At 38.9% G+C, this 24,363-nt stretch overlaps 1 protein-coding gene across 1 annotated transcript; it reads right to left on the bottom strand.

Moving 5' to 3' along the window:
- Window positions 1–6: 6 nt before the first annotated feature.
- Window positions 7–23,637, bottom strand: nopo (TRAF interacting protein no poles). The gene is made up of 13 exons (XM_076204834.1): window positions 23,555–23,637; window positions 20,772–21,015; window positions 19,781–19,916; window positions 19,289–19,371; window positions 19,043–19,201; window positions 15,919–16,029; window positions 14,377–14,488; window positions 4,659–4,776; window positions 4,152–4,267; window positions 3,187–3,270; window positions 2,070–2,223; window positions 1,619–1,846; window positions 7–1,500 (listed from the first exon to the last, which is right to left on the bottom strand). Exons 2-12 carry the CDS (start codon window positions 20,882–20,884, stop codon window positions 1,623–1,625), a joined length of 1,410 nt encoding a protein of 469 aa, XP_076060949.1. The 5' UTR covers window positions 20,885–21,015; window positions 23,555–23,637; the 3' UTR covers window positions 7–1,500; window positions 1,619–1,622.
- Window positions 23,638–24,363: the final 726 nt, after the last annotated feature.

Here is a 24,363-nt window from a genome sequence, read left to right as displayed (position 1 = left end):
ATGCATGAAAGGGAGTGGGTGGGGGAGGAGGGGTGAGGGAGTATGTGTCTTCTCTCTTTCTGCATGAGGGGATGCTGCTGCTGATTTAATGAAGCAGCCCTGGTGTGGACCTGCTGTGTCTTGCAACTCTGCTTCAGACCCAAGGCAGTGGGCGAGATGCAAGGATGACCCATCATCCTGGAGAAGTCAAGATAAGAGGGAAGGAGTGGGGTGAATGAGAGTGGAGTATGTAGGGATGGAATGGGTGGGAGTAGATTTTATGCCTTTGTTTTTTGGCTACTTACCTGAATGGATGCTAAGAGGAGATTGTATGAAGGAGTGACTGTGCCAACACCACTGTATGGGGCAGAAACATGGAACATAAGAGAGGAAGAGAGAAGGAGTCTGAATGTGTTTGAGATGAGGTGTCTGAGAAGTATGATGGGGGTTACTAGGCTGGATAGAGTGAGAAATGAGGAGGTGAGGAGGAGAACGAGTGGTATGGGAGTTGGGAGATAGGGTGGATGAAAGAGTATTGGGATGGTTTGGACACATGGAAAGAATGAGTGAAGAAAGACTAGTAAAAGAGGTATGGAAGGCAGAGGTGGAGGGAGTGAACATGAGGGGGCGACCTAGGATGAGATGGATGGATGGGGTGAAAGGGGCTTTGGGGAAGAGGGGAAGGTTGGTTAAGGAAGGGCGGGAGAGGACAAAAGACAGGGGTGAATGGAGAATGGTTGTATATGGATGATGTGATGCATGAGGTGGAATAGGTGGGGGGATGGGGGGTGAGGTAGTATGTGTGAGAAAAATTTGATGCAGCCCAAAGGGATTTCATCCCATCTTCTCCTTTTCTGCATGAGGGTATGGAGAGTGGGGTCGCCGATTTAATGAAGCGGCCTTGCTATGGATGTGCTGTATCTTGCAACACTGCCTCTGATCCAGGGCAGTGGACAAGATGCAGGGATGACCTGTCATCCAGGAGGTGCCAAGATAAGAGGCAGGGTAAAGGGTGGAGGGGAGTGGAGTGTATTAGAGATGGAATGGGTGGGAATGGATTTTATGACTTCTTTTTGGCTACCTCCCTTGTATGGGGGAAAAAGCCTTTGGTATACGTATGTATGTACCTTGTTAGGGGGAAAGAGCCTTTGGTATATGTATTTAAACATTTTAAGAACTAATTAAAATTCACAAACAGGAACTGGCTCATATCAAACTTGGACTCAACAGAATTCTTAAATGGGGTGGTTAACAGGTAACAAAATGATATCTAAGTAACTTTCTAAGTTTCCCCTACCATGTTTAGTTCCTGGATGTACTAAATTATTTGGAAGTCAATAAACCAGTAAATATTCTAGAGTCTATACAACTACAAGCAATTCTCTGAATGTACATTTACAGACACAACTTAATTCCTGTCCTTCTCATCAAGTTTCTATTACATAATCAATCAAATAATCCATTGGACCTGATCTCTCTTGCATCACACACAACTCCAAGTGTTCCGAGCTGCCATCCATTCTGTTAAAGGAAGAATAAATTCCTAAGATTATAGAGTTAAGTTCTGTGGGTGACATGGACACGTATTTCAATCAAAGTAATTTTTATTCAAATCCTCCTTTCATATAATGCAACATACCCTTCTAATTTGAATCAAAATCACATTTCAAGTAGTCCTTGAGAGTTGAAGCTTGTATCTTTAAATTTCCCCCATTTCTGCAGACCACCCGAACAGCCTTCTTCTTCTTCAAGTATGTTGGTTTGGGTTTCGGAAACTCCTGATGTTGATGGTGCCCTCCCAACCCATCATAACCAAGGCCTTCCTGGCGGGGCATTCCTATGCGCAACTTACTGTTCTTTTCATTACCTGTGAATAGTAAGAGATTTATGAATACATACAGTAATACCAAAAGGCCTTTTCATTCCTATAACTGGAGTAGCTAAGTCAAATCATATAGCCATCACACAAGCCTTAATTAGTTAATTTTCTTGTTACATGTTGTAACCTCTAGTAAGATCAAGTCCTTATAAGGAAGGTTAATGTATTAAATATCAACAATGAAGTTATTAAAGCAATTATAATGACTCACCTAGTACTAGTGGAGCACTTTTCTTTTTGAATATTGTATAATTTGTGGTGGGAGATCCAGACAAGACCAAATTCGTACTACTGGCTAGCGGTCGCTTTAAACCAATACCACTTGAATTAACAGGTGAATATGAAGACTCCAAACTGCTTGCTATCTGCAAACAGAGCAATATACTTACAGAGAGGAAATCAATCAATCAATCTGTTACCTAAAGTCTCTCTCTTTTGCAGGAAACCAACAGTTCCCATGTAACTGCCAATGGCCACTGGATGGGCCCATAGTTCACCTAAGGATGAAATACTATGTTACTGTCTAAGAATAGCTGGTGTAGGTCAGTGCGAGATGAAAAACCATAAGCACTCACAAAAGCCCATATCTCCCATCACAATTTTACCTTTGACTACACCATCCTTAAAGAAACTTTCCTCCCCTCCACCAAACACTTTTCTGTCTCGTCACTTACCAACAGCACCACTCCTTCCCTCCCTAACCCACTCATCACTCCTGATGCCCTCCCTACCACACTCCCAAACTCAAAATCACCTTTCCCTATCAACTTAGTTTCACTCAATGCTAACACATCCATATTTCTTCTCACAAACACACTCAATCTCTTCACTTTTATTTTCACCTGTACCTCATCCACACACTTAATGACCTAATTACTAAGGTTCTGGTTGGAGCTCTCCCCCATGACCCTCTTCTTTGAGTGACTCATGGGCCAATCTAATGGCCATTGCCAGTCACCTGGAAGCTGTGAATCTCTTGCAGGAGGGACCTGGACTCCAGATTGACTAAAAACCCTTTCCTTATCACAACTATACTTAACATATTGATCCCTCTAAAACTATTATATACTCATATGTCTCCCTTCCTCTAGTATAACATGAGTATATATGCATCCATCTGATCTACTGGGGCACTTACTTCCCTTAGACAAACAGTAAACAATCTTACAGCCACTCCACTCTTACTACCTCACCTTTGGTCAGATATTCTACATGACATACATCCAATCCTACCTTTCATCTTTACATATATCTAAAGACCAAGGTTTTGTTTTGCCTTTATTTTTACTTAAAATGAAATTCTGATAACAAATATTGTGTTTCCTTACCATGTTTTTATCACTTGATACACCTGCAGTGGAGGTGGTGGCTGGGGAGTCTGACTCTGTCATTTTAGACATGGTGCGAACAACCTGCAAAGTTCACAGTTCATTGGCCGAGTTACAAACTTCACTGTTAAATTTTTGAGAACTACATACATATACCAAGGCTTTTTCCCCCTTACAAGGGAGGTAGCCTTGGTATATGTAAATCACAAATAATGGGGGATATCCACCATCAATAAACAATGACAACCCTTTACAAAAGTTGTCCTTAGTAAAGCAATGGGATTAAATTCAAAATATCCACACAATATGCCTGTTCTTGACTTCTCATTTATTTAGACAGCAAATGCAATGGAAATTCCATGACAAAATGTTGTAAGAAGTTGGATGCATGGTTAAGTGTGGTTTTCATAAGTTGGTTATATACAGTAATAATAGTTCCTTTCTGTTGTCCAAATCCCGTACCTGCCACTATTCTATTAGATTTCTTTTTTACCTTTAAAATGTGGGATGAAGCTTATGTGTATCAACTGTGAGGGCTAGTAACCATAGTGAATTAAAAGTACCACTAAGAAAGGAATGAAGTGCAATTTCTACATGGTTTATGAAGAAAGGAGTAAAAGGAACGAATGTAATGGGAACAAATGGGACACGGAAATTCTTCCATGCTTAGCTCCCTTGCTATGCAGGTTGGGGGGGAGGGGGAGAAGGAGGGAGACTGTTAACAACTTGTACTTGACTAAATTAAATCACTATCAGAAAATTTGCAATACTGTAGTGCAATGACTACCATAACATTATGTACAGTTTACATATACTAAAACAGCAGTTATTAATGAATATACTGCAATGCAATACTATTGTGAGAGTGAGCAGTACATACTAAAGTATTACAAATACCAAAAGGCACTTTCTCCTTACAAGGTTTTGTTAATAAGAGTTTTTGTTCCCACAAAACAAATCCTTACCTCAGGAGTAATGAGAGATTCTTCATTGATCTTTTCCCTGGCCAAGGCCTTCTTAAGGTGCTCAGGTGCTGGGCTTTCTGTGATGAGCCTGTGCAGGGCACTATTTCTTACATCACCTAAAATTAGTGCATAATATATTTCATAATGTTTACAGAACATTCATCAATATTTGCACATTAGTATTCACCTGACTGTGCCTTACAGGATGTCAAGATAAACTACAAAAAGAACATGAACAAAACCATTCAATTAAAAAAATTCAACTTTTCAAGAAGAGCTGTAGATAAAATGAACAAACTGAAATTGGATATGGCATGCAAGATGATAAGTCTACAAGATTTCAAACCTGATGAAGCAAATAATATTTTTTTTTTTACTTTAATTTCGATGATTGAAAACCAGCACCTCCATAGTTGCTGGCAAAATGATACATGCCCCTTCCCCTTTATAAGGAGTAAAACCCACCCTTCACCCATTTTATCTTAGCTCCTTGTAGACAAAGGGTACCTGATGGAGAAGTAATGGCATCCTCTAAACTCTGAATTTTCTTCTGGAGTGAATTTCGTTCCCGACGTAACGATTCATTTTCCTTTGTTGCAAGGTTGAGGTTGTCTTTCAAGTTTCCCTAAAGTAATTCAGAATATAAATACATAAATAGACACAATCATACATACATTTACCAAAAGGCCCTTTCCCCCCTTTGAAAAGGGGGAAGCCAAGTCAAACATATACCCAGCCTTCCCCCAACCTACACACACCCAAAACTCACTTGCTCTCCCTTCTACCTTAGGTGTTTATACATGAAAGTAGAGATGTATCGGATGTCGAATTTCAGACATCCGCGGATGTGGATGTCATTTTGCGGATGCAAATGTGAATGCAGATATCAGTCCCTACTAAAATGTGGATGCAAATGCAGATGTGGATATCAAAATATGACATTCTCGCGGATGTTTTCACATCAAACGTTCTCACCAAGAGGACCCCCCCCAAAAAAAAAAAAAAAAAAAAAAAAGAGCCTGTTTCAGTGTCAGACCATGCAGACAGGAGAAGTAACAAATAAAAACAAGGTGGGAGAACCAAAATACTGCCAAATGAGTTCGAATGGTGTCTTAATAGTTGATACTTCTCTCTTTGAAAGTATTTAAGTCATAGGAAGACGTAAATGCAGACGCAGGAAGGGAGTTCCAGAGTATACTAGTGGAAGTAAAGTAGAAGTACTTTTTGTTACAATAAAGTTTTATGACAAGTTTCAGCCACACATTTGGTGCGTTACCAGGATGCGGGATGTGGACCCAACTCGTCGTGCATCCCACCAACCACTTTCCCCAACCTCCACCCTTTTGAAAGTGGTTAACTATAAATTTATAACCAACTGATTGAACTGATACTATAAACACATATTTATTACTTAATATTTAAAGTTCAAGATGGGCAAGTTTTGTTTCAAAAACAGTAGCTTATCTACCTTTTCAGGCAAAAGCAGATTGCGCTTAGCGTCATATATCAAGCCAGCACTACTAAACAGCTGCTCACTAGGAACGCTACTTGGTGGACAGGAGAGATACTGGCAAACTACCTTTGCCAAATCAGGGTAGACTGTCTTCATTGTCTTCCACCATTGCAAACTATCTTGACTTGTTCCACTTATTCTTTTCTCTCTGTGATATTCCTCAATATCTTTCATGAGTAAAGTTACTACAGATGATTTTTCTGCTTCATCATCACTGCTGGAGGCAAGAATAGAGGTCATTGCTTCATCTAATGTTCCACAGGTGGTAGGTGTTTCACTCGTATCATTTCTTCTTTGTTTCCTTCTTGGATCTCCATCTTCCTCTTCTAGAATAGTCGTCTGACGAAGCTTCTCACATACTCTGGCAAGTGATGATTTTACTTGATCAGTGACGTGAGATGAAAAAATTTACTCTTGTATCCTGGGTCAATGTACGTTGCAATTCTGTAAAGATCTTCATTTTCAATCCAAGAAAATATTTTCTCAACATCAGCTTGCATTGCTTCTTTCATGAAGTTTACTGCCTGCATTGCTTGTCTGTCTTCATTTAACTCAATCACTGATCCTGAGCCTGGTTCATCTTCAGAGCTTGTATCTGAAGTATGAGTTTCTTCAACAGGGTTAGAAACTACTGATGTGGTATGCTGAAGAGTGTGTTTTAAGGACTTTACAAGTGGAATCACTTCAGCTGCTGTTGATATGGAGTCACTAAGTTTTTTTGTGATATCTTCATAAGGTTGTAAGGCTTGCACACATTTATGCATAATCAACCACTCAGTATTGCTGAGCTGTTTGATTTTGGAGATGGTAGCAGCATACACACACACACAGATTCCTTTATTTCTAGTGTTCTTCTTAGCATGTGTAAGGTGCTATTCCATCTTGTAGGTGTATCATGAATAAAAGGTGTATAGACAAACTCAAAGTTAATAAAACACCAGGGACTGACGGTTGGCATCCAAGAATCTTTAAGGAAATGAAAAATGAGATTGTTGTTCCATTAGAAATTATTTTCAAGAAATCCATTATATCCGGAGATGTCCCAAGAGAATGGAAGCTAGCTAACGTTACTCCCATATTCAAAAAAGGTGACAAAAAGAAACCAAATAACTATAGGCCTATAAGTTTGACTTCAATCGTAGGAAAAATAATGGAAACTATCATCAGAGATGCTATCGAACATCATTTAGAAAGTAACTTTTTGATAAATGATAGCCAGCATGGTTTCAGACGGAAACGTTCTTGCGTGACTAACTTACTCGAATTCTACAACACAGTTATCTCGAATTATGACAAAAGAAACAATGTAGATTTAATATATCTAGACTTTGCAAAAGCTTTTGATACCGTCCCACACGAAAGACTACTTACTAAACTAGCTTTGCATGGAATAAGTGGTAGCCTATTAGGTTGGACTAGTAATTGGTTGAATGGTCGAAAACAGAGAGTTGTTTTAAATGGAAAAACTTCTGGATGGAAAAGTGTTGCAAGTGGAGTTCCTCAGGGTTCCGTTCTTGGGCCACTTCTATTCATAGTATATATAAATGATATAGACCATGGACTAAAATCTACTGTTTCCAAATTTGCTGATGATACAAAACTGTGCGGAGTGGCAAATGATCACTCAAACCAATTAGATATTCAAGAAGATTTAGATAAATTACAGCAATGGTCTGAAAAGTGGCTAATGAAATTTAACACAAGTAAATGCAAGGTAATGCACATAGGTAAAAATAACAGTAAGTACGATTACAAGTTATTTGGAAATTCGTCAACAAAAGTGGATAGTGAAAAAGATCTCGGCGTAATTATCAGTAACGACCTCAAATCATCCAAGCAGTGTATTTCAGCCTCTGACAAAGCAAATAAGATTCTGGGACTGATTGCGCGATCTTTTGATTTCAAAAGTCCATCACTCATTAACAAGCTATATAAATCATTAGTTCATCCACATTTGGAATATGCTGTTTCCGTATGGTCACCGAATCTCATTAAAGACATTGACAGACTGGAAAAAGTACAACGGCGTGCCACAAAACTGATTCCAAATATCAAAAATAAATCATACGAAAATCGACTAAAGCACATGAATCTGTTTTCCCTAAAAAAGCGTAGACTCAGAGGTGACTTGATACAGGTCTTTAAGATTTTAAAGGGAATTGACATCAAAAATGACAAAATTTTCACATTGAATGAGAATCAGACAAGAAACAATGGTCTCAAACTGTCCGGAAATAGATTCAATTTGGAAGTAGGTAGAAACAACTTTGCCAACCGTGTAGTTAATGAATGGAATAAACTTCCTGCACAGGTAGTGCAATGTAGTTCAGTTCGAAGCTTTAAGAATCATTTAGATAAATACCTAAGTAAGATGCTGTAATGATTATAATTTATTTTATATTATTTGTTTTTGTTTTGTTATCATTTGTCTGTCTGATTTTCATTTATTATTAGTTATATGTCAATTTATTATTATTTACTATTTACCTGTTTGTTTATTATTTTAAGTATACCTATGCATTTATTTATGTATTTTATTTGTTATTTACATTATTATAGTTTTTATTTATTGTTTTATTATTAATATGATTTTTTTTTTTTTTTTTTTGCATCCGACCTAGATATGGATCAAAAGGTCTCCTGTCGGCATGCTCCGCCTTTGTAATCCTTTGTAATAACAGAGAGTTTAGGTACTTGCAGCCTGTCCTGAATATTTTTTAAGTTCATCTTGTGCCATAGTTGAGTGATGAAAGTGCGTAGCAATACTACGAGCTTTTTTGATCATGTTTTCTATATCACAATGTGATGATAACCCAGTTTTAGCAATCATCTGTATTTTATGCACAGTACAATCCAAATTATTTACACCTGAGAGAAACAGCTTTTTTCATATTTGCTCCAGCATCACGCAGAACACAGTGCACATTTGTACGAGATATGTCCCACTTCATCAGCATATCATCAAACATTTTGGAAATATACTCTCCTGTATGTCGTTCTTCCAGTGGTTCAGCACCTAGCACAAAGTTTGTTCTTTCAAATTCCTTATTTATGGTATGTGCAGTTAAACTCAGCAATGAGACACCTGCTGAGGTATCTGACCACACATCAGTTGTGAAGGAAAGTTTGTTGTCTTGCTTCACTTCATCAATTATTTCTTTTATTTTCTTGAAAACAGACTCATACATATCACTACATATCATTGATGAATAGAAATTTCGCTGCTTTAGACTGTATAGTGGAGCAGCTTCAGTCATCAGTCTCATGAATCCTATGTCCTCAACATGACTGAAAGGCAAATCATCCATGACTAACATTTCTGCAATGCATTTATCCAGTTTCTTTGCCTTAGGGTTAGAAGCATCCCATAATTTTGCACTCTGAAAATACATCAAAAAGCCCTCTATAACAGTAATAATGATGATAATAATAAAACAATAGCTAATATTACCCTTCCTCTGTGAAAATCTACTCATCGGCAACTCACTGTATCAGGGGAAACAGGTGACAACAGGAAAACTCGTGCAATTAGAACAGCTCAGCGCTGCCGGTTCATATTTTTTAAATATTATTATTTGTATAATTATGGAAACATTTGCATTAAAAGTATTTAAGGAAGAAGCACTGAATTCTACCATGTGAAGTGGGAATAAGGTCTAAGACTGCAATGTAGGACATTACTCAGCCACACGACACACACATTACAATCTCTCTCTCTCCAGCAGTAAGGCATCGGGGTGAAGGTGACAAGCAAGGGTGATAAGCCTCCTCTCTATCTCCCTCTTCACCCTCCTCACACACACACACACAGTGACTCACTCATCTGTCATTACTAAGTATCTAACATTCCACCATTCACAGTTTGCAGTTTATTTACTATGTATTTGTACTTCATAGTCACTAAGTAAAATTCGCCCCCTTCTCCTGACCTTCCCCTAAATTCTAGACACATTATGTTGTGTAAGTTTGAAAGGAAATGGATCCGTGATATTATTTGCTTTAGTTTTACTAGATAATTAATTCATTAGACACACATCAATAAATTTACTCCACATTTCTAAGCTCTGTTTGAACTCGTCTGTAAGCACCAGGCAGTACTCTACTACTCTGCTAGTCTGTAACTGCATGTCTATATATTACTCTATAATCTATAGGTTGTGCAATACAAAACACACATCCGCATCCACACATCCTCTGTAGAGTGCGGATGCGGATGTATATTTCACCACAAATGCAGATGCGGATGTGAATTAATATGCGGATGTTCCGCGGATGTGGATATCTGATACATCTCTACATGAAAGGTCGTCCCAGCCCTCACCCTCCTTTCCCCTACCCACTGCTCAGGTTAGAGGTGATACAACAAGACAGCACCTCCACAGTAGGGCCTGGCAGCTGAAGCTGGATTATGCCAATTGCTTCATTACATGGCAACCCTCCCGTCTCATCCACTCCAGAATTTACAGAGCAAATAAGGAGAAATCTCTTTAAGGCACACTTCCTTATCCATTCATAACCACTTCCCACTCACATTGTGACTTGTCCTCTCTCTTCCCTGCTCAAGAGAGATTCTTCATGCACCCAATGCCCACTTCATTCATCCACTCAGCATCACCTGTTATGATGATCATCATCAATTGGGAGGGCATGGTAGGAGAAAGGAAGGGGGGGGGGGTGTCTCTCACATACTGTTGCCAACAACTTCAAGCAGATTCAAATGACTTGTCCCCAACCATGAGTTCTGCAGGTATCTCCTTCATCTCCTCCATCAAGGGTTGCCTCTTGTGGAGACAACACTGAATAGGATCACCATCAGGGAAATGTGTGACATGCCTATGCAACTGGAGTGGATTTTCACAAATTATATTACTGATATGCCTAGACTGAGTCTCATATTGTATACATACATATATCAAGTGCTTTTTCTCCCTTACAAGAGAGGTAGCCAAAATAAAATGGCATAAATCCTCCCTGGGAGCCACCATCAGATAGGTTCCTAAAGGAAATGTCTAAGAAACACTCAATTATACAGTCCTCCACAGCTGACAGCTTTCTAAACAGCAAGCAAAAATGGTCACCCACAACTCGGTTGATAATCTTATTGAGTCTCACAGCATCAGCCACTGTGGCATTTTTACAATGTCTGCTCAGTTCACACACATCAAAGGCAAAGTCAGGTCTCATTTGTGTAGTTATCCAGCTAGTTGACCAATCAGAGCATGGAATTCCTTCTTTTCACTGTCCAACACCTCTAATCTCACACCTCCAATCCAACATGGAAATACTACATGCTTAATGGATCTATAGGTTACACCTTAAAATGTAAATGTACATACATACATATACCAAAGGCTTTTTCCCCGTTACAAGGGAGGTAGCCAAAAGACAAAGGCACAGAAACCACTCCCACCCATTCCATTCCCTACATACTCCACTCCCCTCTCACCATGGCCATCCCTTCATCACATATATTGCTAAGTAATTATCCAACCACTGTTGACTGCTAACTGTAGTTGAACAACCAGTGTCCAAAATACCACAATTTCAAGACTCCTTAACCAAATGCATAATCTTAGTCTGATATTTTCATCACTAGTTACCCAACAAATAATGACATTTGTACCATATGTTCCTCACTATTACCACCAGTATCTCATTCACTGCTACCCCTTGATGACACCCTTATTCTTGTATGAATGCGAACAATATCAAGCCCAATGGTAACGCAAATCACATATCACACATCATGAAACTTGGCCATCACAACCCAGAGGAATGAGTCTTCGATTAGTCTCTCGATCACTCAAGTCAATTTGTGTCGACACTGCTGCTCCTCTTCCTCTTTTTCAAAATCCATATCTCAGTGATGCTCTATGTGGTTGCTGTCCATAGGTGGCTTAATTGACCTCTTTGTTATCGGAAAAAAAAAAAAAAAAAAAAAGACAGCTTTAATGCTTGAGGGACACTGCATCTATATTCAGATCTGACTCCCGAGTTGAGTGCACACTCAATTGCTGACCAAAGACATGTTAGATCTCATATCATTATAGTTTATTTCAGAGATCGCCGCCATCACAATTTGAGTCTCACATTCAGCCAAATTCCTTGAAGCAAGAAACATAAAAGCCATCACAGAGTCCGGCAGTGTCATTCCCTCCTGTATAAACTTAAAGTATGTATGTTCAAACTCACTCACATATTCATTAATATTCCTGTTATTTCTTCTGATATTACACAAATTATGAAAACGCTGCAAATTGACATCAACCTTTATCAGGCAAGAACAACATGTTCAGTTTCTCAATATTGTTCTTTACACCATTTTCACCCTTCAGAACTTTTAATTAAATTTCAGAAGACAAAGTCCTAGCCCAGCCAGTTAATAATAACCATATAGCCAATGCCTACATCTTTAGCTAAATCAGTTAACTCACTCCATATGCTTACCGTATTTTCCGGCGTATAGTGCGCGACTTTTTTCCGTTGGAAGGGCCTAAAAATGGGGGGTGCGCGTTATCCGGTGGTGCGCATTATCTACGGCCTACGATAAAAATTCTGCGGCTGTGTGTGTAATTTTTTTCACAACAACGTGACGATGTTGGCTGTCACAAAGTCGGGACGGCACACTTCTCCGTGACGTTCCGTGAGAACAAGAAGAACAGCCATGGTGACATGAAAGAATACGCCAGCATGGGCTATATAAATATTTGGTATAGGTAGGTATCTATCGAATCTTATTTTTCATGTTTAAATAGGCCTAAACACCATGAAACATGATCAATATTCATGATATTTGCCCATGTTCACAGCATCCTAGTTTGAATTTTTATGTTGGCTTTGTTGCTTCACTTTAGGTATGGTACAAATTCCATTGCAGCCGTTCATAAACTCGTGTCAAACACCTGACTACAACACCCTTTTTCGGGAGTTATATTAACTAAACGTCACCTCGATGAGAGACTGTCCTATTTCACCACTGTCATTGCAGGTTCAAAGCTAAAATGAAACAGTCTGTAGTTTGTTTCAATATTAAATAAAAAATGGTAAAGACGAATCATTTCCTCAAGATATAAAATGAACATTTTCTGTAAAAATCCCGAAATTTTTCTGTATATTTTACTTTCAATAAACTTTTTTTAGATCATATTTCCTACAAACTATTTAAGCTACAAAGTAATAAGGGACCAACGCACAACATGAGTCATATACCGGTACATGTAGTTCCGACTTTTTCTTAGTTGTGTCCTGATTGATGCCTAAACTGACACTTAATTTAGTGACAAATCAACAGATTTCCCAGCGGTGGCTCTAGCCAATGAAAAATACTTCTCCATGTAACCTCGTTCACATGATACTAAGTAATTAATCGCCGTTATTTCATTGGTTTATTTTTACTAACATTAATTATCGTAGTCTATGCAAATATTTGGGATCCGTAAAACAGCACTGGTACCAACATCATGAACGTTGGCCATTTTAGCTCACCCGGAATATGCTAGATCAGGGCCGAGATTGACAGTTCTATTGCCAATCTAGCCTACACTAAACACCCTCTTGCGAGAGTTTGTTAAACTAAACGTCACTTCAGTAAAGACACTTATGAACCGAAACATAGTTTGTTGCTGCATGGCGATAAAAACTTGTACACGGTGATAAAAACTTGTAAGATGAATTATTTCCTCAGGATAGTAAATTGCAATTTTTCTGTAAAAATCCAAAAATTTTCATGTACATTTTGTATTCAATAAACTTTTCATGGCTCAAATTTCCCACAAAACAATGGACCAACGCAAACAGGAGTCGCATACATGCAGTTCACGAGCTTTAGCCACCAGTGACTTTTCCTGGCATGCGCGTTATACGTCGGTGCGCGCTATCTGTGTACTGAGATAACGAAGTGCATGGGTGCGCATTATAACCCGATGCGAATTTTAAGCCGGAAAATACGGTATATCCTTTTTACAGTTTTCATATTTGAATTCATTATCAAACTTATGGGGACACTTAGAGGAGGCCATTGTCACACTCTGCTACCAGTATTAGCTCCAAACAGTCTTTTCTCCAACCTTGCTCCAGTCACCTCTTCCTTTACACTGGGGACCCAGCACTCCACATAGCATCTCAACAACACTGCCACCTGGTGTCCATTCAGTAAACCACACAAAATCCAATATGGCTGCCCTCAGCCAAATGACAACAAATGAACACTCCAACAACAACCATTCTGTATTTATGCCTATCTTCTGTCTTCTCCCTTCTTTCCTCAACAGACATCCCCCCATTCCCAATGCCCCTTTTACCCCATCCATCCATCTCATCCTTGGTTGCCCCTTCCTGTTCACTCCATCCACCTTTGCCTTCCACACTTCTTTTACTAATCTTTCTTCACTCATTCTTTCCATGTATCCAAACCATCCCAATAATCTTTCATCAACCCTATCTCCCAACTCCTTTTCCCCCTTGCTCTCCTCCTCACCACCTCATTTCTCAATCTATCCAGCCTAGTAATCCTTACCATACTTCTCAGACATTTCATCTTGATTCCATTTAAATTCTTCTTCTCTATGTTACATGTTTCTGCCCCATACAGTACTATCAGTACAATCACCCCTTCATACAATCTCCTCTTAGCATCCATTCCCAAGTGTTTATTTCTCATTAGGTTAATCACATACCATAATTTCACAAAACTTAATATGAAGAAAGTCTTACCAATTCTTTATTGAGCTTCTTCAATTTCACAGTAAGAGACACACTTTCAGCTTTGCTTGCTCTGGCCTCCTCACGCAGTCGCTTTTTGTCATCCACAGCCTTGGTCATCTCTCTGAAATGTACATACCAGTACCATAGTAAGCACAATTTTATAATCTTTTTTGAATAGATACATACATATACCAAAGGTTTTTTTCACCCTTACACAGGAGGTAGCCAAAAGACAAGGCATAGAAACCACTCCCACCCATTCCATCCCCTACATACTCCACTCCCCTCTACCATGGCAAAATTAATTCTACTATAATACTGATATTAGGACACCCATTACCAGTTTTCACCTTTCATTTATCAGTTCCCAGATACCTATAACTCTATCAACTCCACTCTCCCCATCCCCAACACCAATACAAAATATCCTTGTTGAGTAATTTTTATGAGCAGAATTAGCAGTCAAAGGTTCCTGGGTTCTATGGGTCTCCTGCAAAAGAAAAGTTGCAACAAACTCACTGATCATTTGTACATTAGTCCTAAGCTCTACTCTTGGATACAGCCATTACTCTGATGCATTAGCCCTTTTCAATCCTTAACCCATGCCTTTGTTTTGATCTGTAGGGGTTCCTCAAAACCATCCCTAAGTACACACTGCATGTCACCAAGCACAAATCCATTCTCCACCCACACCCATCTCCTCCCCCTCATTCCCCTGTCTTTGTTGGTTTGATTTCTGAGGGAGTTTGGTATAGAATTTGGCAGTCTGATAAGGAGTGATTGTTTTGTGATCTGAGTGTACATGTGTTTTTGTATGGATACACTATGGGGCAAGTTATTGTAGGTAATTGAGTATAACACTGCTGGAATTGTTTTATGTTGTATTTGGTGGCTGTCTTTATACGATGTGATATGTGTGGTGGGTGGGTTCAAGGGATCTTTTTCTGCATGAGGGGGTGGAGAGTGGGCTTGTTAATTAAATAAAGTGGTTTTACTGTGGATGTGCTGTGTCTTATTGGAGGGGTGGTGAATGGGAGTGGAGTGTATGGGGATGAAATGAGTGGGAGTGAATTTATGCATTTGACTTTGGCTACCTCAATTGTAAGGGGGAAAAAGCACTTGGTATATGCATGTACTCCTTTATGGGAAAGTCAATGGATTAAATGAATGATTGTATAGTAGATCCAGATTTTCAGATATCTAAGTGTGCCCCAATCTTGGATAAAAATGTTATACTATATCTGCCTACCTATATACTAAGGGCTTCTTCACCCTTATAAGGGAGGAAAATCAAAGGCATACACCCACTCCTACCCATTCCACTCCCATTCATTACCTTTGTTTCCCTTTTATCTTAACACGTCCTGGGTGATGGGTCATCCCTGTCTCCTGTCCACTGCTCAGGTTAGAAGCAATACAGCAAGACACAGCACATCCACAGCAGGGCCCACTTCACTTACACAAGAGCATAAAGGTATAGACATACATTATATATTCCTATACAATGGGAAAAACCTTTGACACAAGTGAATACAGTACAAGCAGTCTTACTTCTTGAGGATGGCACAAAAGGTTGCGAGACCATGTGAAGATGAGTTCTCGCCATACGACTCTAGCATGAAGTCTACCTCTTCACTAGTACCAGCCAAGATCTTCTCCACACTGAAACGAAAGATCATCCAGATGGATCAATATAAGTATAATATGACAGTAAGTAAAACATAAAAGTGCTCCTCCCCAATTAACCACTTCAGTACAAGTCAGATTCTCGCGTTCTGCATTGGTTGCCATATGTACGATTCACCACACTACTCGCATTATAAAATAAAAAGTAACTGCTGTATTACTGTTCTTTTACTCTAAGTAATAATAAACACAAAAAATGTGATCAAACCAGTTCACAGAATCCAGTGGACTGGCTGGTGATGTTTAATGTTTGTTTAAAAAAGGGTAGAGTGCCAGAGGACTGGAGGAGTGTCTGTATAGTTTCACTTTACAAGGGAAAGGTGGACAATTGTGAATGTTGTAGTTTCTGAGGGATCAGTTTGTTGAGTGTAGTTGGGAAGGCTTATGGGAGGGTTTTCATTAAGGGGACCAGATGGGGTAATTGGTGAGGAACAGCGTTGGTTTAGGACCGGTAGGGGTTGTGTGGATCAGATTTTTGTCGTAAGACAGATACATGAGAAAGCTTTAGGAAAAGGTAAGAATGCTTTTTGGTCCTTCATGGATTTGGAAAAGGCTTAAGACAGGGTAGACAAGAAGGCACTGTAGGAGGTAATGAAGATATATGGGATAGGATGAAGGCTGTTATGAGCAGGCAAGAGTTTTTGTGAGAGTAGTAGAGCCTGTGTTAGAACTAGAAATGGATAGAGTGATTGGTTTGAAGTAAAGGTGGGACTTCACCAGGGATGTGTTATGTCACCCTGGCTGTTCAATTTATACATGGATGAGGTGGTTCAAGAGGTAAACATAAGGTTAATGGGCTGGGGATTGGAGATAGTTAAATAAAATTGAGAAAAATTGGAGATAAGCCTCTTGTTGTTGGCTGATGACACTGCACTTGGAGAGGATTCAGAGGAGGGATTAAGGAAGTTAGTGACAGAGCATGGGAAGGTGTGCAAAAGAAGGAAGTTAAAGATAAATGTGGGTAAAAGAAAGGTGATGAGATGTACAGGGAGAGAGGATGGCAGCAAATTGGAAGTATTAAGAGAGAGACTGGAGGAAGTGGATAACTTTAGATACTTGGGTGCAAATGTGGCAGGAAAGGGAGAAGTGGCGGTGAAGGTAGAATGTAGGTTGAGAGAAGCAAGTCAATGCCTTGGGGGATTAAAAAGTGCAATGAGAAATAGACATTTGGGAATAGCATTAAGGGAGAGCGACTGGAGGAAGTGGATAGTTTTAGATACTTGGGTACGAATGTGGCAGGTAAGGGTGGAGTGGAGGTGGAGGAAGAATGTAGATTGAGAGAAGCGAGTAAATGCCTTGGTGGACTAAAAAGTGTAATGAGGAATAGACATTTGGGAATGGAGGCTAAGAGGAGACTGTATGAAGGAGTGGTTGTGCCGACAGCACTGTATGGGGCAGAAACATGGAACACAAGAGAAGAAGAGAGGAGTTTAAATGTGTTTGAGATGAGGTGTCTGAGAAGTATGATGGGGGTTACTAGGCTGGATAGAGTGAGATATGAGGAGGTGAGGAGGAGAACAGGGGTGGTAAGGGAGTTGGGAGATGGGGTGGATGAGAGAGTATTGGGATGGTTTGGACACATGGTAAGAATGAGTGAAGAAAGACTAGTAAAAGAGGTGTGGAAGGCAGATGTGGAGGGAGTGAACATGAGGGGGCATCCTAGGATGAGATGGATGGATGGGGTGAAAGGGGCTTTGGGGAAGAAGGGAATGTCTGTTGAGGAAGGAAGGGAGAAGACAGAAGATAGGGGTGAATAGAGAATGGTTGTATATGGATGATGTTGTGATGCATGAGGTGGAATGGGTGGGGGGATGGGGGGGGGGGTGAGGTAGTATGTGTGGGAAAATTTCGACGCAGCCCAAAGGGATTTCTCCCCCATCTTCTCCTTTTCTGCATGAGGGGGCAGAGAGGGGGGTCACCGATGTAATGAAGTGGCCTTGCTTTGGATGTGCTGTGTCTTGTGGCACTGCCTCTGACCCAGGGCAGTGGACAAGATGCAGGGATGGCCCGTCATCCAGGAGGTGCCAAGATAAGGAGGGTAGAGGGTGGAGGGGAGTGGAGTGTATTTAGGGATGGAATGGTTTTTATGCCTTATTCTTTTTGGCTACCTCCCTTGTAAGGGGGAAAAAGCCTTTGGTGTATGTATGTATGAGAATGGATGCTGAGAGGAGATTGTATGAAGGAGTGATTGTGTTGACACCACTTTATGGGGCAGAAACATGGAACATAAGAGAGGAAGAGAGAAAGAGTGTATATGTGTTTGAGATGAAATGCCTGAGAAGTATGGTAGGGGTTACTATGCTGGATAGAGTGAGAAACAAGGTGAGGAGGACAGCAAGGGTGGAAAGGGAGTTGGGAGATCGGGTTGATGAAAAAGTTTTGGGAAGGTTTGGGCATATGGAAAAAATGAGCAAAGAAAGATTAGTGAAAGAGGTGTGGAAGGCAGAGGTGGAGGGAGTGAACATGAGGGGGCAACCAAGGATGAGATGAATGGATGGGGTGAAAGGGGCATTGAGAAAGGGAGAAGACAGATGATAGGGGTGAGTGGAGAAAGCTTGTGTATGGATGATGCTGTGATGCATGGAAGGCAGTAGATAGGGGATGGGGAAGTAAGGGAGTATGTGACAATGATATTTTAACACTGCCTAAAGGGATTTCTCCCCCTCTTCTTTTTTTCTGCATGAGGATATGGAGAGGTGGGGTCACAGATTAAGTGAAGAGGCCTTGCTGTGGATGTGCTGTGTCTTGCTGCATTGCTTTTGATCCAGGGCAGTGGGCAAGATGCAGGAATGACCTTTCATTTAGGAGGAGCTAAGAAAAAAGGGAGGGAGGGGTGATGAAGAGGGGTGGATTATATGGGGATGAAATTAGTGAGAGTGGATTTATGTCTGACTTTGGCTACCTCCCTCATAAGGGGGCCATTGGTATATGTATGTAATTAATATCACAAAAGTCTATGACCAAAGACTTAGTAAGGTAGAGAATTTACTTTTTGAGTTCTTGAAGCTGCTGCCGTAGAGTTTTTGCCTCTTCACGACTCTTTTGCACCTCTGTCTGCAGCCCATCAAAATATTGAAGCTGTGTCTTCAAGGCAGATACGGCAGTGTCTTGAATTTTCAGCTTCGATGTCAATTTCTTGACCTCCTCACTGCAAAAGATATATCCTGTGACAAACCATGTTCTGAGAGCTTAATGCAGATGACCATCAAATTTACAGAACTGTGAATTAACCTACAGAAGTCCCTTATTTTTGTCCACTTCCTTTTTCTTATCGTCTGTCAGATCTGATATGTCTTTCTCTCGTAGCCTGATCTGAAACTATGTGACACAATATTCTATTAAATTAATATCTATCTAAAAATCTGCACCAGATACATAAACAAGAGAATATATAACATTTCATATTTCTTGAATCAAAATTTTTGCTTTCTGATCACAAAGAAAACTCACATGAATTCAAATATAAATATAATAACTGGACTTCTTTAACTGTACAAGTGCATGAAGCAAAGAATAATGATGAGGATAAGGAATCATATACCTCAAGATTGTTGACCCGATACATATACACAAGAATGCATATAAATTCAAATTTCTTAAATTAAACTTTTTGCTTTCCAATCTCAAGGAAAACTCACGAATTCAAGTACGAATGTAATAACCACTTTTTTTTAACTGTACAGATGTGTGAGGCTAAGAATAATTATGAGGATGAGGAATCACATACCTTGAGATTGTCAACCTGATGTTGAAGTGTAACTGGATCTAACTCCTGAGAGTTGTCACAATTTGTTGAATCAAAGTAGAGTTTGACAACATTCTTCCCAGTTGCCTTATGTCGGCATTGAGGGCATGACTTTGATCTGCGTAAATATGGATGTTCCACAAAAGAGAAATATTATTGTTAACATGTATGCATATGTTATAATGTTGGGCAGTGGGTGGGATGGGGTGATGGGGTAAAGACCTTTTCAATATGAGTCAAATATTTGTGTGCACTTCAGGTTGCCTGATGTATGATAATGCATCATAATACACATATTACAAAATATAAAGTTACTGCTGTTATACAACTCATTCTCTTTCACCCTAAATGAATTTAATGTCACATAAAACATGATCAAGCCTGTTCACAGAATACAGGGATCATTTAGGTACAGTTACAAAATTAATAAAATTAGGAAGCCAACATTGGCAATCCTTGTATACCCCACTCGTGGCTCATGACATATACGTAGGTGTCATCATAATGAAGAGGTTAAGATGGGTGATAGATGGGTAATGGATATGAGTATGGGGTACATACCTAGTTTGGCTACTTCCCTTACAAGGATGATGAAGCTTTTGGTATATGGATTCAAAGAACTAATTGTAGTTACCTAATTGCAGTATACAGGAAATTAACAATGCTTGTGAGGTCCCATCTCACACTCTCCAATCTATTTTACCTAAATTCAAATTGAGCTAATAGGCATTACATGCAAGACTAATGTCTTTTGAGCAAATGATATTCAATTACCTTTAATACAAGTTCAACTGTTATAAATTTATATTAACATATTTCAATTTTAAGTATTTTGATTTATATTTCAGATTTTTCACTTGAGGGTGAAAACGTGTAGAATTATGCATAAATTGTTTAAAAAATGAAAAATAAATATATGAACTACCTACTAATATATATGTTTTCAAGAGCATACCGTATTTCCTTCACATACCTTTCTATCCACTGTAGAATACAGGCAGAGTGGAAAGTATGACCACACGGAGTAGCTGACACATCATCCCCTTGAACAAAGAGGTCACTGCAAATCACACAAGCTGCCCTCATGATGGCTTCTTGGTGAGTGAAACAACAGTCATTAACTGGCTATTAAAGAATTCAATCAAGGCCATGAAGTGTATATACGTCTCCACAGTAGTTACTCAAGTATTCAACACACTAGTTGTGAACATTTCTTTCTGGAAAATATTTAGGAAATTATGTATTACTACAAACAAAATTTTAACCTCTTCATTACAAGTCAAATATTCACATGCACATCAGGCTGCCTGATGTACAATGATGTATCATAATACATCCATTACAAAATATAAAGTTACTGCTGTTATACTCATTCTCTTTTACCCTGCATAAATATAACATCACAGAAAACATGACCAAGCCAGTTTACAGAATACATGGGTCATTCAGCTACAACAAAATAATCGGGATGCTGACGCCAGTATTCTCGTATACCCCACTCATGGTTCATGATGCATACATCAGCGTTATCGTATTCAAGTGGTTAAAGACACTTGGGTCTGTTTTGCACAAGAGAGGGTTCAAAATTGTGTTGCCATAACACCAATTTCTACATACATCAGTATACAACATTTGTCTTCCTTGTTTCTCTACCATTAGTTTACATGGATGATCAAGGGGAGCACACATACATTACACTGTGCAGTTGATGAAAAATTATATCATGATAACCACACAGTTAAGGAAGATCTTCCTTTAAGAAAAGTTGGTGTAATTGAAGACCTACTCCCTCCAGAGACAATGCGAATGATACACCATCATATACATGTGGAAAACACAGGAATGGGTAATGCCAAATGTCAACTTACAAGTCAACAATCACCCATGATTGGACCAACTATACCACATCTGAAGAGCAGAGGGCCTGTCTCAGTTAAGACCATAGTCCACCGCAGCTTCCCATATACAGGGATAAGCCTCTTTAATTCTGCCCCTCTAAAGATAAGAATCCTAACTGGTATCACATCAGAGAGATTTAAAAAAACTACTGGACAAGTGGCTACAAACGGGTCATACTAATTAACACTCGACAGCGACTGGCAACACCCGGTAGCAACGTCCATTTCCTATGGTGCCCGGGCATTGTGTAAGTGTGTTTTTTTTTTCAATTCCAATCGTTCATATCATATGAATGATTCGTCTATTAGTAAATTCACGAAAAAAAACTGCTGAATTTAGCAGGAGAAACGACACACAAAAGAGAAAATCCTTTGCTGAATTTAGCACCCAGACCATGGCAGTGCCACCATCTTTGTTTATGTCCAGTTGTTGGCCTAACTTAATGTTCCAACCACTGGTAATTTAGCCATTCCACATTTTCCAATGACCAGACATAAACAAAGATAGTGGCACTGCCACGGTCCAGGCGCTAAATTCAGCAAAGGATTTTCTGCTTTGTGTCATTTCTCCTGCTAAATTCAACAATTTTTTTCATTAATTCACTAGTAGACAATTCATATGATATGAACCACTAGAACTGAAAAAACAGGCTTATACAATGCCCGTGCACCATAGGAAATCACTGGTCACTACCGGGTGTTATTTAGTAGGACCACTACAAACAGTGCCTGACCAGCACCTTACTCCAGGACACATCAGCCACATGATTAACACACTCCAATCATTAAGGCAGACTTAGGAGACGTGGAGCTACCTGGAGACAACAGATGCCCACATCAGCTGTGTCCTTAGATAAACAAAATTATACAAAGTAAGCAAAGTACAGTAAAAGTGAGCAGCAAGTTGATCTAGAATAGAAAAAATTATGCTGCAGGTTGTGAACCTTAGCAGAAATAATACACATTTTTGCAAATGTACAATTTTTAACGCAACTGTAATATATACTTTCAACCATCCTACACTATAGATCAAATTCCTTTGATCCCTTCATTCAACCTACCAGCTACCTGTATTATCAATCATTCAATATATATATGTTTATATGTTTAATTTACACTTCTTATAATCCTAATTTACACTTCTTATAACCTTGCTTTTACTATGACAATCTTTTCCTAGTTTTTATATGAGGACCACAGTGGAAATAAAGTCTCTTGACTTTCTGTGCCATCCTCGCATGTACAATTATATGTACTATGTATAATATTGAGTCTTATATGTATTGTACTTATTGTATGTATGATTGTATCCGAATAAAATTCAATTCAATTCAATGGCTATACAATACAGGGTTCACTCTAGTATTGCTGATACCTAAATTGCATATAATATATATGAAACCAGTATGTTGCCAATAATGTGGAGACAATGCTTGAACCTATCCTACAAGGGGATTAACACACACAAAAAAAACTAAAATTTAAATATGGAAAGGTTTCCAGTTTTAATAAGTTTTATTCACGATTTACTATCCATTCTTTTAATCATGTCAATCATTACAAAATATCCCTTGTATATTACTACCATTTCCTTTACATTATGGTTTCACTCAAATCAGCAGTCATAACATGTAAATTAATTTGCACTTCTGGAATAAAATATATACTATCACGAACTGACTGGGTTGCTTCAGTTGATCGTACATTTATTATTATTAAACCAGAGCATAAACATTGAATGCAACAATTTGTCCTAAGCATATCATATTGCTACATATGACACTAATACAGGACTAGTCCAACAAGTGACAATGTATCACAGTGATTACTAAATAACTTCCAAGTTACAAATACATACTTTTACAAATACGTTTATTTAGCCTCTAAATGAGCGCCACTACGATACACTCACTACTTTGTTGTTACTAGCCACGATTGTCAAGAGCCTATAAATTTGACCCCCCCCCTATATTTTGAACAAATAGATAAATCGTATATTGTTGAAGCATTTATGATTATGAAAAATAAATGTAATATTTATATTTTTCCATAAGATACAATATTATGATAACCTTAACGCATTTGTAGATTGGGTACTGTGACAAGTCGTCTTTAATTTCGTTGAAGTATTATTTGAGCCAAATTCAAATAACACATGGTATACAATTTCTACTTTGATCTGTCATTTTTTGCGCTTGAAAACAGAGGAAATTGTATAATGGAGAAGTGAAGACGATGATAGAGGAAAATAAGCGTACATAGGAGGAACAATAACTAAAAAGGAAACAAATAAGAAATAATTAAAGAGGGTGGAAGTGAAACGCAAAGTCAAAAGTGAGGGAAGTCAAGAGCTTTTAACTTTTATCCTTGCGTTCTGCAACCTACCTCACATATCTCCTTTATCACCTATATGACTGCACTTCGGTGTGATATTGTCTCAAGTAATAAAAGCGCTAGCTATTGTTGAACAAATATTCGGGTAGGCGTTGAGTAGAGAGAGAAAATGGAAAAAGGAAAAAATGGTAGCTGTTAATGGAAGTGAAGATTGTACAAGAAAGATGGGTAGAATATTTCAATGAACCATTTTAATGTAGAGCAGTTTGGAGAGGCTTTGTATCGATGAGTGATGCCAGAAGGGTGATTATGATGAGAGAGAAGACTTACCTA

The sequence above is a fragment of the Oratosquilla oratoria genome, chromosome 21, assembly GCF_046742065.1.
Source record: "Oratosquilla oratoria isolate Oo_2021 chromosome 21, ASM4674206v1, whole genome shotgun sequence".
NCBI classification, from domain to species: Eukaryota; Metazoa; Arthropoda; class Malacostraca; order Stomatopoda; family Squillidae; genus Oratosquilla; species Oratosquilla oratoria.
This window is presented reverse-complemented; position numbering and strand designations above follow the sequence as displayed.

Bases quoted from the DNA above. Each gene is read 5' to 3' on its own strand.
- nopo (XM_076204834.1), bottom strand. From the start codon at position 20,884: ATGAGGGCAGCTTGTGTGATTTGCAGTGACCTCTTTGTTCAAGGGGAT. The intron at 4,777-14,376 runs GTAAGACTTTCT...GAATTACTTTAG, and splicing joins AGAAGCTCAATAAAGAATTG to GGAAACTTGAAAGACAACCT. The intron at 4,268-4,658 runs GTACCCTTTGTC...CACTAATTTTAG, and splicing joins TGCCATTACTTCTCCATCAG to GTGATGTAAGAAATAGTGCC.